This window comes from Cherax quadricarinatus, chromosome 37 (genome assembly GCF_038502225.1).
Source record: "Cherax quadricarinatus isolate ZL_2023a chromosome 37, ASM3850222v1, whole genome shotgun sequence".
Taxonomy (NCBI): domain Eukaryota; kingdom Metazoa; phylum Arthropoda; class Malacostraca; order Decapoda; family Parastacidae; genus Cherax; species Cherax quadricarinatus.
In genome coordinates, this window is record NC_091328.1 from 11,328,214 (window position 1) to 11,345,154 (window position 16,941).

General features: G+C 39.5%; 1 protein-coding gene across 1 annotated transcript in view; it reads left to right on the forward strand.

Moving 5' to 3' along the window:
- Positions 1-2,025, forward strand: part of LOC128705760 (glucagon receptor-like) — a 244,521-nt gene extending 242,496 nt beyond the window's left edge. The window contains exon 12 of the mRNA XM_070091716.1: positions 447-2,025. Coding sequence (XP_069947817.1) covers positions 447-689 — 243 coding nt within the window. The 3' untranslated portion in view covers positions 690-2,025. The remainder of the gene's footprint in view (positions 1-446) is intronic.
- Positions 2,026-16,941: the final 14,916 nt, after the last annotated feature.

Sequence of the window (16,941 nt, forward strand, 5' to 3'; positions counted from 1 at the left end):
CACACTATACCCATCATGTGAGTAGTAGTCACCCCATCCTGTGAGCGAGTCAAAAAATACAGAGGCACATAATGGGTCAACAAACTATGCCCCCCAAAAATTGATTGTTAAGCAAGATAAAGTGCCTATGAAACCTTCCCAAACTGTATCACTATTGTTTGGTTCAATGTCAGGAGCCGAGTCACGGATACGTTACAATGTAGCTTTCGTTTAGGAGTTTCTTCAGTGCAATATTTGGCAAGTTATGCATGTATTTGGACAAATTATAAAGGTTATGGTATACTTACAATAAGCAAAGTAGGGGATTTGTTTTCCTAGAATTTCTGGTAATATGCCACTGCGGTTTCGTATTCTCTATAGGTCATATTGTTTCGTATATTGCACTGATGCTTCGTATGTTGACATGCTGTTGCCTCATCCTAAGTTTCTTTCTCTCTCACTTATAGGGCGTCTTCGTCTCGGTGTTGTACTGCTTCCTGAACGGTGAGGTACAGGAGCTGCTGAAGAAGCGATGGCGTCAGCACCGCATGCGGCACCTGGGCTATCCCTCCACCCACCGTAGGAAGAGCACCAAGAGCACCATTATTCTGGAAACGTCGCTATCTCTCAGGCCTAGCCCGCACCCCACACCACAACACTCCAGAGGCCAGGCACACACCAACCAAGCACTCGAGACCTCGCTGGTGTGATCACCTGCTTCTACACTCACACCACAGCACTCCAGAGGCCAGGCACACACCAACCAAGCACTCGAGACGTTGTTAGTGTGAGTACTTGCTTCCCAACTTTGAGTGGTCCATCTGCGACCCTCGAATCGTAATCCTGCCAACTTTGAAACTGTTAGCTACGACCCCAAGACGAAGGTGCAGCAATAATTGTTCTTCAGGACATGGGGTCGTTCGTTTCATTATCGCTTCATATATTTTTTCCACAATTCCTTAGTCCAGTGTCATAGAGTATAGTAGAAAATATACATTGCGTCAATAAACGATTGCAACATTTCTCAACCGTTTTTTGGATACAGAGGCTTAATGCTCACAGTATTTAAGAAAAGAAACAGATGCAGAGCAAGCTTATATTGGGACAACTTTTCGCGTTGTGTAGAGCGAAACGTTGTCACAATAAAAACTTGCTTTGCACTTGTCTGTCGACTGCTTCCCTCTGCGTGTGGGAGACGCAGGTGTAGCATCTGGAACCTGCCCACCACAGCTCGGAGACACCTGTGAGTGGCCACGTCCCACCAGCTGTACATTGCAATTAGATATTAGTCCAAGACTGACTGAAACGTCTAGTTTCACTTTTAATTTGTGGGTTGTGAATTATTCCAGCCACGGTAAAGTGATGTTCCTCCACTCCGGACATCCGTTTCAGTGCTGTAGACCCACTTCCTCTTGTTTAAAAGTGTGTAGAACCCCACAAATCACAGACCGGAGACATCTGTGGTTTGTCAAGGTTCCTTTAGACATTATGTGGTGCTACGATTATTTGTACATAATTATGTGTCTATGTAATATTCCTGAGATGTATATAAGTGAGATTTTGGTACTTTTTAAAGCTATGACACGGTATCCATTTTTCTTTATCAAGCCGAATCTAGTTTATTTATTGACATTTGTACATTATAGTGTATTCATCTTTGATGGACTCAGAAATATGCTTTAACATAAATATATTGAGTACATAGTCTTTAACCCAACTTTAACTGAGATTGATAAAATGTTTGTATTGTAAAAGCCTATGGAAGGAACTGTGCAATATACAGTGATATAAAATCTTGATTTTTCTTTTTGACCTTTCGCATCATTTTGAATCGTGTTTTGGTTGTGCATATGAAATAATAAAGACAGAGATGTATAATAACATTGGTGTTATAAACTCCACTCACATAACATACATGTTGCTGCAATCTCGACTTTATTAGTGTCGAGACTTGTTGTGACTAGATGCTGCAATACAGGAAAACATTCCAAGCTTCTAATCTTGATACTTTATATTTTTGGTTATGTTACTCAGTGTATGTACATGTTATGAGAGTATTTTGTAATAAAGCATTGCTGAAATGTTGAATTTACCTCAAGTCCCTTGAAAAAAAGGGTATTACAAAACACTACAACATCTCAGGTGGGTCTTCGTGAATTTTCCTTTCCTGGAACACACGGTCTTGACACCACAAATCTCCCGCATGTCTTCAAGGATATGAATTTTTCATAGATTAAAAAAAAAATAGGAGGGTTGAGGTTTCTCCGGTAAATCCCCTGTAAGAATTCCCTTTCTGATACCACCTGACAACTCTGACAACTTCTTTCTATGTCGACGAATTGTCCCAGTGAGCTCAAAATATCTATAAACCTGCTGCTGGTATTGTGTATATACACCGAGAAGTGTTTATATCTTAGTGCATATACATCGAGAGGTGTAACAACACCAACACACACACACACACACACACACACACAGAATGTTCCAGGGATGGGACACAGTTGCAAGCTGAAGACTCGGATGAATCAGAGATGTTAGGAAGTATTTCTTCAGTCACAGAGTTGCCAGGAAGTGGAATAGTTTGGGAAGCGATGTAGTGGAGCTTTAAGAAGAGGTATGATAAAGCTCATGGTGCAGGGAGATTGACCAAGTAGCGGCCAGTGAAGAGGCGGGGCCAGGAGCTATGAATCGACCCCTGCAACCACAACTAGGTGAGTACAACTAGGTAAGTACACACACACACACACACATACACACAGAGGTAAAACTTGCTATTTTTGGCTTAAATAGCAACGCACTTATTGCCGAATAAGGCAAGTGAAAATTTGTGTATGCAATAATTTCGTAAAAATCATTCAAAACCTAACGAAAAAAAATATTTCATTGTATTCGTTTATTATTAAATTACTGTAAACTTATCTAAAATATATTTAGCTGGATTAGTCTAAATTAAATTCCGTTTGTTATAATAAGGCTAGGCAAGTTTCCTAAGGTTCTTCTGGTACAAAATCATTATTTTTTATATTAACATAGATGAAGAAATTATATATTTAAATGTATAAGAGAAAATTTTAGAAAGGACTTAATTTTAAATGAGTTCTTGCTAATTGACCAGTTTTACCTAATCGGCACAATATATATATAGGGTGGTGTGGATCTCTGTGTATGTATATTGAGAGATGTAAATATACCAGCATGTGTACATTTTTTCAGTGTACATGTGCACAGAGGTGGGTATCTCTCAGTGAATATACACCGAGAGGTGCATATCTCTGTATGACCACCGAGAGGTTGATAATTTCTCAGTGTATATACACCGAGAAATATATTTATACACAGAGGTAACTTTGCATCTCTGAGTATATAACATGAAAGGTGTTATCTCTCAGGGTAAATATTACTGAGTGAATTTCAATCCCTATCTTGAAGATTGAAGTACATATCTTTATTTGCTTAACTGGATTTGCAGACTTGGCGAGAGTCGTGTAGTCGATAGCCCTTACACCCGACACAGGAACATGCCTCGTGCAGTTGATAGCCTTTACATCCCGCACAGTGACAACCTCGTGTAGTTGATAGCCCTTACACCCAACATAGTAACGCGCTTCTTGTAGTTGATAGTCCTTATATCCAGCACAGTGACAGCCTCGTGTGGTCGATAGCATTTACACCCAACATAGTAACATAGGCCTCGTGTGATCAATAGCCCCTACACCCAACATAGCATCCTTAATGTGTATGGAAGTGCTGAAGACTTGGCATTAACCCGGCCTTCTCTACCTGAATATTCTCCTGCGTGATGAGGTATGAGCAGTTTCATAAGGTATGGTTGAAGGGACTCGGGAAGCTGCATTTCCTCCCACTGGCTCCAGATCCGCTGTCTGCAACACTAATTAAAACCATTCTGTGTTGGCTTTACCTGCGGGGAGTCAGCTGTGTGGTGGCTTTAACTCTCCTGTTATTGGGGTAGTTGTGCCAAGGTTTAAAATCCTCAATCAGGTGACTGTAGTTGTATGGAAGTTAGAGAGATTTCAAAAAGCGCCGCTCTGACAGATTATCATTTTAATGTTTATTTTAAGCTTGATTTACTCTAGCATTTTATCGAGTTTTTCTGTTTTTTTTTTTCCCTCCGGGGAAATACTATACATATAAAGTACTGTAACGTATTTTTCTTATTTTTACGTGAAAAAAAAAATAATGACAGTTACTGTGAGTCGAGATCACCTTTTAAACTTTAGGAACTATACATCGAGAACTGTGTATCTCTGTGTACATATACCGAGAGCTGTGTATCTCTCAGTGTATATATACCAAGAATGTGTATCTCACAACGCGCATACACCGAGATATATATATATATCTCAATGTATATACACCGAGAAGTCTGTGTATATATATATATATATATATATATATATATATATATATATATATATATATATATATATATATATATATACCGAAAAGTGTGTATCCTAGTGTATATATACCGAGTTGTATGTCACAGCGTGTATGCAACGAGAAATTAATCTCTCAGCGTACATACACCTAGAAGTGTATATCTATCATCGTATATACACCTAGAAGTGCATATCTATCATCGTATATACACCTAGAAGTGTATATCTCTCAGTGTATACATACCGATATTTTACATGAACCTTTTTTTTATAAAGGATTAAAGGTTTCTTGACTGTTAGTGTACAGTTGACATGCAACCTTAGAAATGACTCGTGTAGCCGACAGGCTTCAAATCCATTAAAGTAACCAACCAACTTCGAAATCCAATAAACGAAGGTAATGGCGACCCATCTAGTTCGTCAGGAGACCCAGGAGCTGAGTCTCGACCCCCGCAGCACACAGCACGGTATTTACAACTCTGAGTACAACTGGACGAGTACAAGAAGGTGAGTACCAACGAGATTCTGAGGAGACAAAGGTTTTTACCAAACTGAAAGACGGAAAAAGAGGCTTAATTTTTCACTAGCCTGTAAACGCCTAAGTTAATTAGGTCGTGTCTTCACTAGCCATCTTCAGGTACTGCTGAAAGGGCATTTTTAAAGTGGATACCTAATTTTTTACTTCCTTTAAAGTTTTTATACACACTAAGAGAAACACTCTTCTCTGTGTATATACTCTGGAGGATACACACCTCTCGGTGTATATACACTTAGATGCCCACTTATCACTCTACAGTGGTTATATCTCACTGTATATCGCCTCCTGGTGAATATACAGTAAGATATAACTATCTGTGTATATATATATACCGAGGGTTACATACCTTTCGGTGTATATGGCCTCGTATTTTGGTTAGTTAAATGGGCTGACAGCCTATCAACTGCATGCTCACAATATGCCAAGAATACTTTAATTCCTGAAACAAAGATTAATCTAAACTCTCAGAGTATATACACTGAGAAATAAACACCCGTTGATGTATATATCCATAAGAATTAATGCCCCTTTATATACAGCCACTCACTAGTCTGCCAGACGTTAATAAAAATATTACCCATAAATAAAAATAGCCAGTGGGCAAATATATAACCACACTTATAAGGGCTCACCAGATCATTAGTGATACTGATTAATGAATAATTGCAAAGTAAATTAGCAGGACTAACCAAATATCACATTACATATTATTATTATTATTTATTATTTTATTATTATTATTGCTATTATTATTGCTTTTATTTTTATAATTATTATTGTGTAGATAGAGAGCTCCAGATCAGTAGGGTATTATACAGAACCTGAGGACTGAGACATAATCAGATTTGATCCCTAGATGACGGGTAGCTCAAATTCCTTGGATCAAGATCCCTTCTCAATCATCAAATCATTCTTATTTTACTACATCAGGTTTTTGACGCTCCGCGTTAATTTGGTGAGGTTAGGTTACCTAAGTATATACAAGAAGTAAATTTAACCACAAATAAGGAAATTAGAGACAAAACACTGATGGGGTACGTCTGGCAACGAGATGGTCGAGGGGAAAAAGAATAGGAAGCGTTAAATTTTAAAAGCGTATCCCTCTGGATCCGTGAATATGTATCCCCCCCCCCTTGGTGCGGGAACGTATATCCCTCTTGGTGAAAATATATTTATCCCCCCCTAGTACGAGACTAGACAACTCGAAGGGATGCAAAAAAAAAATTGTTTGCGGTACGAGAGCCTGTGTTGCGGGGGCAGACGAAGGGTTTTAAATTTAAACACTGAAAAAGGACACGTCAGTAGCGACTTGATAATGGATGGGGTTATTTATCAGCTCGATTTTTTCCGAAGCCACTTTGTTTTTTGTTACTACTTTAGTGTTTTAGTATACTCATTATGTCACTCAATACAATCAGGTAAGATTAATATGTATTAAATGACATATGTGTAATTTTTACACGCGAAAAACTGCTTTTTTTTGAAGACAAGAAAATGCAATTCTTCGAAGCTGCTAGTAAGGGGTTCTTGATCCATGGAATTGGGCCACCTCGCCACTTCCTTGGATCAAAGCCGATTGCCTTTCATTTCCAGAGCAGGGATCGAATTATTCACATTTCTTTGTCTCGTGGTGTCCCGTGGCTCGGTTGGTAGCGTACTCAGCTCATACTGAGGGTCCGGGGTTCGATCCCGTCATTGGAGGAAACGTTGGGCAAGTTTCCTTACACTAAACCAGGTTCTGATGGATATGTAAGCAGCAACAGCTTGATTGATCAGGCACGCCTAGGGAATAGGGAAACTCGAAACCCAGGATGTTACAGATATATGAGTCAGTGGGCCACCAGCAGCAACAGCCTGGTTGACCAGGCAAGCACCAGACGAGCCTGACCTATGGTCGAGCTCCGGGAGGCATCTGGAAGCAAGTTACAACAGGAAATTATTCACAAATAAATAGAAAGTCGAATGTAAATTTTGGTTTCTCAAACACGTTTGAAAATCGTTGTTAGAGAAGAATTATCACATGAATTTGGAAAGTAGAACAGCCTAGAAATTAATTAGCATATTCTACCTAGCCTAGATACACTCAGGTGATACCAGCCAGCGAGGTCACTCCTGTGGCCTCTTTCTAGAGATATATACTAGATCTCCACGTTTTTTTCCGTTGTGATTGTCACCTGACTCACTTTAAAACTGTAAATATTGCTTGTGAAAAATAAAGAGGTACAATACCGTATATGTAACAGTACACAACCCGCACGTAGGAGAATGAAACTTACGACGACGTTTCGGTCCAACCGAAACGTCTTCATAAGTTCCAGTCACCACTGGCGAAGCGTTTCCCGCAGTAGATGCCTTGAATTGTGGATATGTGTATTTGTCTACAGTAATAATAATAATTCATCCATGTCTATAAAATTGCTAACAGTTTGTATTCAGGCTACTTCGAGGAGTTGTTTAATTAAAGGGTTAGGAATAAATTTGGTACTGTAAGTGAACACAATATTAAACTAACCGTTATTGTAGTTATTTAACAGGTGTGTCTGACAAATGAGGCTACAGAAAAGAAAAAAATCACTTTCCATGTTTATAATGCAGTAATAATTTAAGTGTGCGTAAAAATACTTGATCTTTATATATGACAAACTTCGTCTCGTCTTCTATTGTGTCGTTCATTCGGTGTTTCGCTTGTGCATTGCTTCACGTACCTAATAATAATAATAATCTTTATTTCTACAAGTACCTGCTACAACTTATACAGACCATAGCTGACATCAGTGACATACTATATAGAAAGCCCCTTGTTTAATCTTCTTCCCCAGCATGCGACCCACACCAGTCGGTTTACACTCAGGTATCTACTCGCTGCTAGGTGTAAGGAAACACGTCCAGTGTTTAGATCTCCTAAACTGGTTCACCGAGTATATCACTTAATCTGTTCATTGCCTCTAAGCGATGGATAAAATTTAACTGCGTCTGCATTGTTGGTGGCGAAAAACAGCTTCCGGAGCGTGTCCATTGTTGGATTTGAAGCTTCGGCTCTCGTCTTGAATCCGGTTAGTTGTTAATGGAGTTTACCTGCCTGTTGACTATATTAGGATCACTAAAGCTCCAGACAAGAATATTCTAATCCCTAAAATAGGAATTAAACTCAGCATACGTACGCCGAGAGAAATACACCTCGCTGTGCCGAACCCTGCGTTGCGACGGTAGATTTTCGACGGCTCCCCGGACTCGCAACCCTAAACTCCAACAACATACGGAGTTTGGTGCTCTGGCTGTCTCTTCCACAAATTAATATTAATTCACATTTACACGGTGTTTAGGCCTCTAGATGAAAGATCATCGCTACCCATGGATTGCCAGGTAGGCATGTAAGGAATGCTTATTGAGGTAAAGGATAGTAGGGATGTTGATTGAGGTGATAGAGAATGATAATTAGGGTGATAATTGTTATACAAGGTGTTTTCGTATTTTTACTTATTGCTCATCCAACTGAAATTTAAGTTTTCGTCAGGAAAATTGTGCTATATTATTTAATGGATAGGTTCTTCATATAAAATCTACGTTAGTTGTAGGCATTTTGATAGGTCAGGTCGGCTCATATCAGGAAATTTGTCATGTTATTACTCATGTCAGGGGTCGTGTCATGTCACTGGTCATCTTATTAGTCATTTCATGGGTTATGTTACTTATCATGTATTATTGGTCATGTTATTAGGCATGTTAAGGGTCATGTTATTAAACATGTTAAGGGTCATGTTATTAAACATGTTAAGGGTCATGTTATTAAACATGTTAAGGGTCATGTTATTAAACATGTTAAGGGTCATGTTATTAAACATGTTAAGGGTCATGTTATTAAACATGTTAAGGGTCATGTTATTAAACATGTTAAGGGTCATGTTATTAAACATGTTAAGGGTCATGTTATTAAACATGTTAAGGGTCATGTTATTAAACATGTTAAGGGTCATGTTATTAGGCATGTTAAGGGTCATTTCACTGACCATGCCATGTCGCTTGTTACGTTATTGCTTCATGTCACATGGACCCGTTCCATATCACATCAGTGACCCGGGTCACGTCACATGTGACGTTTCTGACCGGGTCACATCACTGACTTTCACGTCGCTGATCGTATCACGGCACTAGCCACGTCGCTGGCAGTGTCATATTATATATGTTATGCCGAATAGGTAAAACTTGCTATTTTCGCTTAAATAGCAACGCTCTTCTTGCCGAATAAGGCAAGCGAAAATTTGTATATGCAATAATTTCTCAAAAAATCATTCTGAACCCAACGAAAAAAATATATTTCATTGTGTTTGATTATTAAATTATTGTAAACGTATCTACAACATATTTAGCTGGATTATGCTAAATTATATTGCGCTTGTTATAATAAGGTTAGATAAGTTTTCTAAGGTTCTTTTGGTACAAAAGAGATTTTCCAGTGTCCCACGTAAGATAAGCTGCACCCATTGCAACCAATTCTATACTCACCTCCGACGCAATGTTGTAGAGAATTCATTATCAGAATGCTTTTAACAGTTGGTTCATTCTTAAAAACTACTTGTATGTTAAATCTTTTCAGAGCATTCGGCAGGACAGATAAATTCTCATTGTATGGGAGAACCAGCACATGTTTTATCTGATGTATTATCCTAGGTTCAGTCCTATTAGCTTTTCTAGCTGCCAGCAATGCTGATTCCACAAAATCTAGGGTGCCGCAGTTTCGCGGTAATATCGAATAATTTTCCTCATTTCTTCATCTAGAAATTCCGGGCTACATATTCTGTAAGCTCTCAGAAACATGGTGAGAGAGACGCTCCTTTTTACTCTGTTCTCATGGTTAGAATATTAGTGGATATGAGCACATTAGTTGCCTTCCTATATACTGTAAACGTGAACTTTCAACACGGTGTATAAACACATCTAGGAAAGGGAGTTTAGATTCCACTTATTTCTCCACGGTGAATTTAATAGACGGGACCAAAGCATTAAGACTCGGTAAGAATGTATCCAGAACCACATCATTCGGCCACAAACACAAGAAGTCATCCACATATCTGAACAATCTAAGTTTACGGGGAAGGATGTCTTTCAACAGCCTCACCTCAAAGAACTCCATATATAGATTGCTCAGTAGGGGAGACAATGGATTTCCCATAGGCATTCCCTGTCTTTGAGCATAGTATTTCCCTTCAAACTCAAACTTGCAATCAACAACACAGCTTAATCAGCTCAGTAATGGTGTTCTTATCAAAAGGCATGAAGAACTGATCTAATTCTTCTTCCGAGTAAGATAGCAAATCGGGAACAGGAACTCTGTGAACAGCGCAGTGACATCAAAACTTACTAGTGTAAAATCATTGGACATGTTAACATTTTGCAGTTTGTCAGTGAGATCAATATTTTTTTTTTTATGTGAGCTTCACCCCTTTAAAAATTATGGTCATGATTTTAACCATTTATCCATAATTGCAAGTTACATAAACGCAATACTCAAGGTTATTACTTTTTATTATTTTTATTTTATTATTTTTTATTTTATTAGTTAATTTTATATTTATTATTTATTAAATAATATGGAGAGGGGCTGGGTCGTACAGAGCCAAATAATCAGAGGAGGATAGTTCATAGTTTTAGAAATAGTCTAAAAAAAAGCCTAGATCAGGGATGATCATACTACGACGGGACAGGATTGATTTTACCCAAACTTTTTCCCGTATGATTCTCCGTGTGGCGGGGGAGGGGGGGGGATTCAAATTTAAATATATTGGTAAAAGTCGCATACATATGTCTGTCATCAGTTTTAACCTAAAGAATATTTTAGGTATGGTGGTCATCTTGCGGGCTACTAGAAAGTTGTCTGCTTTCCACTGGTACATCGCAGTCGACATTTTGGCTACCCTTGGTCTAAATAATTGATTTACCTGCAAGACTGGAGTCTGACAGATATGGTCAGCAAGGTTTTTAATTTTTGTTGCTCGTTTTTTTTTAAATTTAATTTGTTTATATCCTGTGAAATTCATTAATTTACTGTCCTGCGTATATATGTTTTATCTTGGATAAGGCTGGGTTAGATAAGATTCGTCAGGAGCTTTTAGTCATCTGACCAAGGCAATTCCCCTGGCTCTCAGGTCTACCCCTTTTAAAAATCAGTATTGTTTACACGTGTATCTTAAGTTAAATATTTCGCCAGTCATCCGCAGTTAAATTCCCTTTTATAATTTTGTATTTTTACGCATTACCAAGAACGTTGAATTTTCACCAGACTTCGTGTGCCTCTAAGAGTACAAATATTGCAGCAGTGATGCAGGATTATTTGGCACCCTAGACGAACTTACTTTTATTCTTTCTACCTTCCATACTTCATTTATTGAAACAAATATTTTGGCAATTAATTTACCTTGCGCCCCATTGTTTGGAATTGTAGCTCAGAGGATTGAGATTCGTGTTAACACACACACACACACATACATATACATATAATCATTTTACCGCTTCCCGTAAATGCTGTTATTCTAGGGGCCTTCAACCTTTGATGAGTTTCGAGAGTCTCCCTACTCTTGGAGCCCAGTCACTGGCCAGGCTCATCTTGTGCTTGCCTGGTCAACCAGGCTGTTGCTGCTGGAGGCCCTCTACCCCACATATCCATTACAGCCTGGTTGATCTGGCACCTGGTGAAGATACTTTTCCAATTTTTTTCTCAAGACTTCTACACTTGTTCCAGCCGTGTCTCTGATATCCTCTGGTAAGATGGTGAATAGTCTAGGGCCACGGATGTTGATATAGTGTTCCCTTATTGTGCCCACCGCGCCCCTGCTCACTGGGTTTATTTTGCACTTCCTCTCATATCTCTTACTCCAGTATGTCATGGCAGTGTGCAGATTTGGGACCAGACCCTCGAGTACTTTCCAGGTATATATTATCATGTACCTCTCCTTTCCACTCAGTACATGTTCACGACTTTAAGCCGTAGAAATTTTCCATTCCAAATAAAGTTAAGTTGAGCATTGTCCCATCATAATGCTGCTTTTATTCTATATTGTTCAATGATTTGTACTTGCAGAGTTAAGGAGCACCTCTTCTAATTCATCACTGATAAAGGGTAATATAATGCATTAGTAGTATATGTTGGTCGATCTAGAAACACTGCCGGATAATGACCATGGAAAATGAGATAATGATGGGGTTTGCATGACAGGGTAATTATTTAATATGATTAATCATGGCCCAAGGGGATAGAGAGACTTATTCCTATGCATTAATAAGTAGGTAGATGAAGTAGAACAAAGGATTCGGGTGTGCAGGTGGGCAGATTCTGGGATAATGAGTGTGGAAAAGAATGTGATAATGGGTGGTCTGCATAAGCACAGGTGCTGTCAGGGGGTACAAGTTTAATATGTTTAATCAACCCCCAGGGGATAGAGAGATTTATTTCTGTGTAATTACTAATTATAGGAAGGTAGGTAATGATCACTTCTGACACCCCAAACTCAATCACTGTGATAGATGGGAGAGGCAGTACAAAAAAGGAATCAGGTGTGCAGGTGGGCAGATTCCCAGGATAAAGAGTGTGGAAAAAAAAGAATGAGATAATGGGTTGGTCTTCATAAGCTCAGGTGCTGTCAGGGGTACAAGATTTAATATGTTTAAACATCCCCCAAGGGGATAGAGAGAGAGAGGCTTATTTCTGTGTAATTACTAATTATAAGAAGGTAGGGTAATGATCACTTTTGACTCCCCAAACTCAATCACTCTGATAGATGGGAGAGACAGTACAAAGGATTCAGGTGACTGGGTACAAGCTTACCATCTCCGAGGGAGTCCCCCCCCCCCTTTCCCGGGGCTGCGACTCTCTGACGCGACTGTTGCTACTTCACAACAACAACACTGCTGGGTTTAAAGAACGTGGTAATGGATGGGCAGCTGGTCGCCCGAGGGAACCGGATTCCGGGATAATGACCATGGAAAAATAATGAGATAATGGGGGGTCTGTATGACCTTAGGGCTGACAGGGTAGGAGTTTTATATGTTTAATCATCCCCCAAGGGGATAGAGAGTCTTATTACTAAGTAGGAACAGAAGTAGAGTAATGATCACTTCTGACTCCCCAAACTCTATTACACTGATAGATGGGAGAGAGAGGCAGTACAAAGGATTCAGGTGACTGGGGCTCTCTGATGGAGTGTTGCGGCGGGCCTGCTTCTTTGGAGGTCATCGGGTGTGATTATCAGCCCTGCGCCCGCTCTCCGGCTACATCGGGGGCATCTGTGTGAAAAAGGATAATAACCTAATTTTTCAAAGGGTGAAAACAAAAAAGTCTCTCTTAGCAAATATATTTATTAGTTAACATTACATTGTTTTATTCCTCCTCTCCCTCAGAACAGCTAGCTTCTAAGAGCATGAAACTACGAGCAGTGGCGGAAGATCTACCTCTCTCGCGTCGATGCTTGACCCTGGGGAAAAAATCTCTTACGGTTTTTTCTCTTCCCCGCCAAAGATTGCAACTGTCTCTCATCTCTAGTTCCTCTTCTTCTTCTGTACTCCCTTCTTCAGTACTGCTATTAGCTTCTTCGTCTTCCTCCACTTTGTCATCTGTTTTATCTTTAAATAATTTAAACTTTGTTTCTCTGGCATCTGGATGACCATAGGATACAGAGTGATAGGCATCTAAGTAAAAGCGCTTATCATCAAATGAGCTAAGACCTCGTTTCCTAGTGGTGATAGTGGTCATCTGACCTTTTAAATTTCTAATTTGACTATATTGGAAGGTATGTTTAGAACCGTCTTCCAGCACACTTCTAAAGTTATTATGAGTTAATAATTGTTGTTCAGACTGAGGAACTCCTTTCGCAGCGATAGTGTTGTTATTATCTGCTAGCAGGATGCTATACATTTTGGGTTTAATGCAGACTATTTCTGAAATAAGGCGGTCCCCCACCTCACTTTTAAGTAAGCCTAGAGATCCCTTCCTTGAGTCATTGTAGAGAGGATGATCTGTGGGGAAATTAGATGTGTCTATCCATTTCCTCAATGGTTCCTTACCGATTTCATCAGTAAGGTTTTTGATGCCCTCTAAACAGGCGATGACACTATCGGTATCTGAATAGATTAGTTTTATTTTGTCTTGGTATGTTTTCTTAAGAATCATATACCAAAAATGGTACAGCTTAAATTTGGCAAGTTCTAGTATCTGGTAACCTATGTAATTAGGGTAAGTGAGTTTTATGGCTGGCGTCCCCGTCGTAACCAATACTTTGTTTTCTGAAAGCTTTATGGCTTTCTTAAATAGTGGCTTACTCACCGCTCGCAAAAATGCTCCCGCTGATGTTATGAGCTTCGTTTTGTTGGCATATTTTGATGGATTAAACAATGTCTTGCCGAATACAGAATTGGTCAACAATTTAAATAATCGCTGACAGTCTTTACTAGTGCTACTATTGCGTTGCCTCACGTTCGTTTCAACAAAGCCCGCCAGATATTTTCCTTGTGAGAATTCATATATGCTATGAATTTTCTCAATTTGTAGACCTATCTCCAAGAACAACTGCAATAAAGGCAATGATATTAGGTAGTTTCGTTTGGGGAGATGGTCCCCCACTAATTTAGTATTTTTACGGGGTAGTTTTTGATTACTGATAGCCAATAGCTGTTTGCTGTACTCAGATAGATCATCTAATGTTATCTGTTTGTGATAGAGACATAGTGGTAAGTCATCCGTGTAGCGAGCTAATTCTGGGGCTATTCCTAGAGTGTCTATAAGAAGCCAGTAACCTTTTATAGAGTCTTGAGGATTCTTCTGGAGAAGACTGCCATTTGCGAGAAAACTCGCCATTTCTGCGGGTGAGAGTTTTCGAATGTTTGCGTAGGGCAGCGCCTCAGTCATGCAAGAACCATAAAGAGAATTAAAATCCCAGTATAGCAAAAATTTACTTACTAAGTTTTTCTCATCAAAATTGGGATTAATGAACTGGTTATTGGCCTGAGCAAACGTCCTAACAGCAGTAGTGAAGCCGCCTCTTATATTAGACTGTATGATGTTATAAAGCTCCTGATCAGTAATTAATTCTAATTCCACTCCACTGGTTTTTAAGAAGGGGAATTGATTAATGACGCTGGAAGAATAATCATTTAACGGGACTTTGAGTCCACTGTTTTCAGCCCCGACACCCGCCATGGCTAATAAGCAACTGTTTATACGAGAGAGAATACATCCGTTTTATAAGCAACTCGGCTTCGTCGGCGTTTATTTATCTTGCATTTATTCAGCCGTCGCTTAGTCACCCTGCTCACTCTGCCGCCCGTAATAACCTTCTTTGCAACACCTTTTAAAGCATCTATCCCGTGAGATTTAAGAGCAGCTTTCATGTCTGTTTTTCCAGACTGATAATCATCGAGCATTTTAGTTCCAAATTCTACTGCACTTGGCGCAGCCACTCTGAAAAGAAAAGGTAAAGCTCTTTTAGCTAGGCCCGCTAAAGCCGAAAAAAATCCCCCACCTCGGACTCTGTATGGCGCGTGAAAAGTCTGTATATCTCCCAGGCCACCTCCCACCTGGGAGGGTTTTAGGGAGAATAAACTCCGAAATTCCTGCTCAGAGGGCACTTGAAAGGGTACACGCATGTTTGGCGGTTAGAGAAACAATAACCATTTTTACGCAGAGTTGGTTCTATTTATCGGTCTTACATGTAACACTACGGTAGTGGAATGACCGCTTTCAAAAGACAGATTACGACCAAACTGATCTGTCATTTTGATAGCTATTTTATCTAATTTAGTTACGCATAGAGGTTTGTACATCATAGGATGAGCACCTTTTGAATAACTCTCCTGAAAGGCGAAAGCATCCAGAATATTGACTAACTGACTACCGTATATTTGCGGTTCCACAATATCACTATATATTAAAACATAATCAACTCCGGCAGTGGGATCAGGCTTGAATGGGGCAATCTGCTTGGGGAAGGAGGTCCCCTCGGGCGCGTCACTACGAAATAAATAATATTTTTCAGCGCTGCTAAGCCCAAGCACCCGAGCTATTCTCGGTTTAAATTGAGCTTTAAATGAAGTGGCAGCATTGTTTTTTCCCGTAAAGGTTCGCGATCTCGTCGAAACTAAAACCCTCCCAATTCCGACATCATAATTGAGTATTTTCCCTTTCGGGAAATGTGCCGAATAATTATCTCTAAAGGCTTTTTTTAAATCTGCTGTTAGCTGTCGATTAATTTCTTCAATAATATGGCTGGCATCTGTCGATAACACATCATTTTTTGGTAGAAAGTGATGGACTATTTCTTCTGTACTTATTCCTGTTTCAGTAATGTGATTTTGTATAATGTCAATACCGCATTCGGCATCGTCTCTTGTTAGAACATTGAATTTTTTGGGATACAAAACATTAAGCAATGCTATTTCGTAGTTCAAGGATGGATTTAAAGGCGTTGCAGTAATTATATTTTGAAAGGCCGAAGCTGTATTGTCGAAAATGTCAATATTTTCTAAACTGCTCAAATAGATATATTTCCCCGGACCCCCTCTGTCCATGTTGAGGGACAGAGACAGTATGAGGCAAATACAAAATATAGACCATTATATATATTTTTTAAAGGCTTAAAAAAACTTTAGTTTGAAGACTTTACATTTTTTATTTTTTATTAGTTACAGCACTTTAGTTTGAAGACTTTTACATTTTTATTTTTTTATTAGTTACAGCATTTAGGAATAAAATATCCACATCGTGCTTTCGTTTGCGTTTTCCGCGTGAAGTGACCTCGACTCCATCAGGCATGTCCATTTCACGCATGCCACTGTCTCGTTTAGTTCCAATCCCACCGGCCGGCCCGACGTCAGCACCGTTGACACCGCCGCTGCCGCTGCTGCTGCTGCTGCCGCCACCGCTGATGCTGGCAGTGCCTTGCTTCTCCACAGACAGCTGTAGTATTTCCCGTTCTAGAGCTTCGGGGGAGGCGCCGCGTTCAATTTCCACCTCATCTAGGATGATTTTAGGTGCTGCCA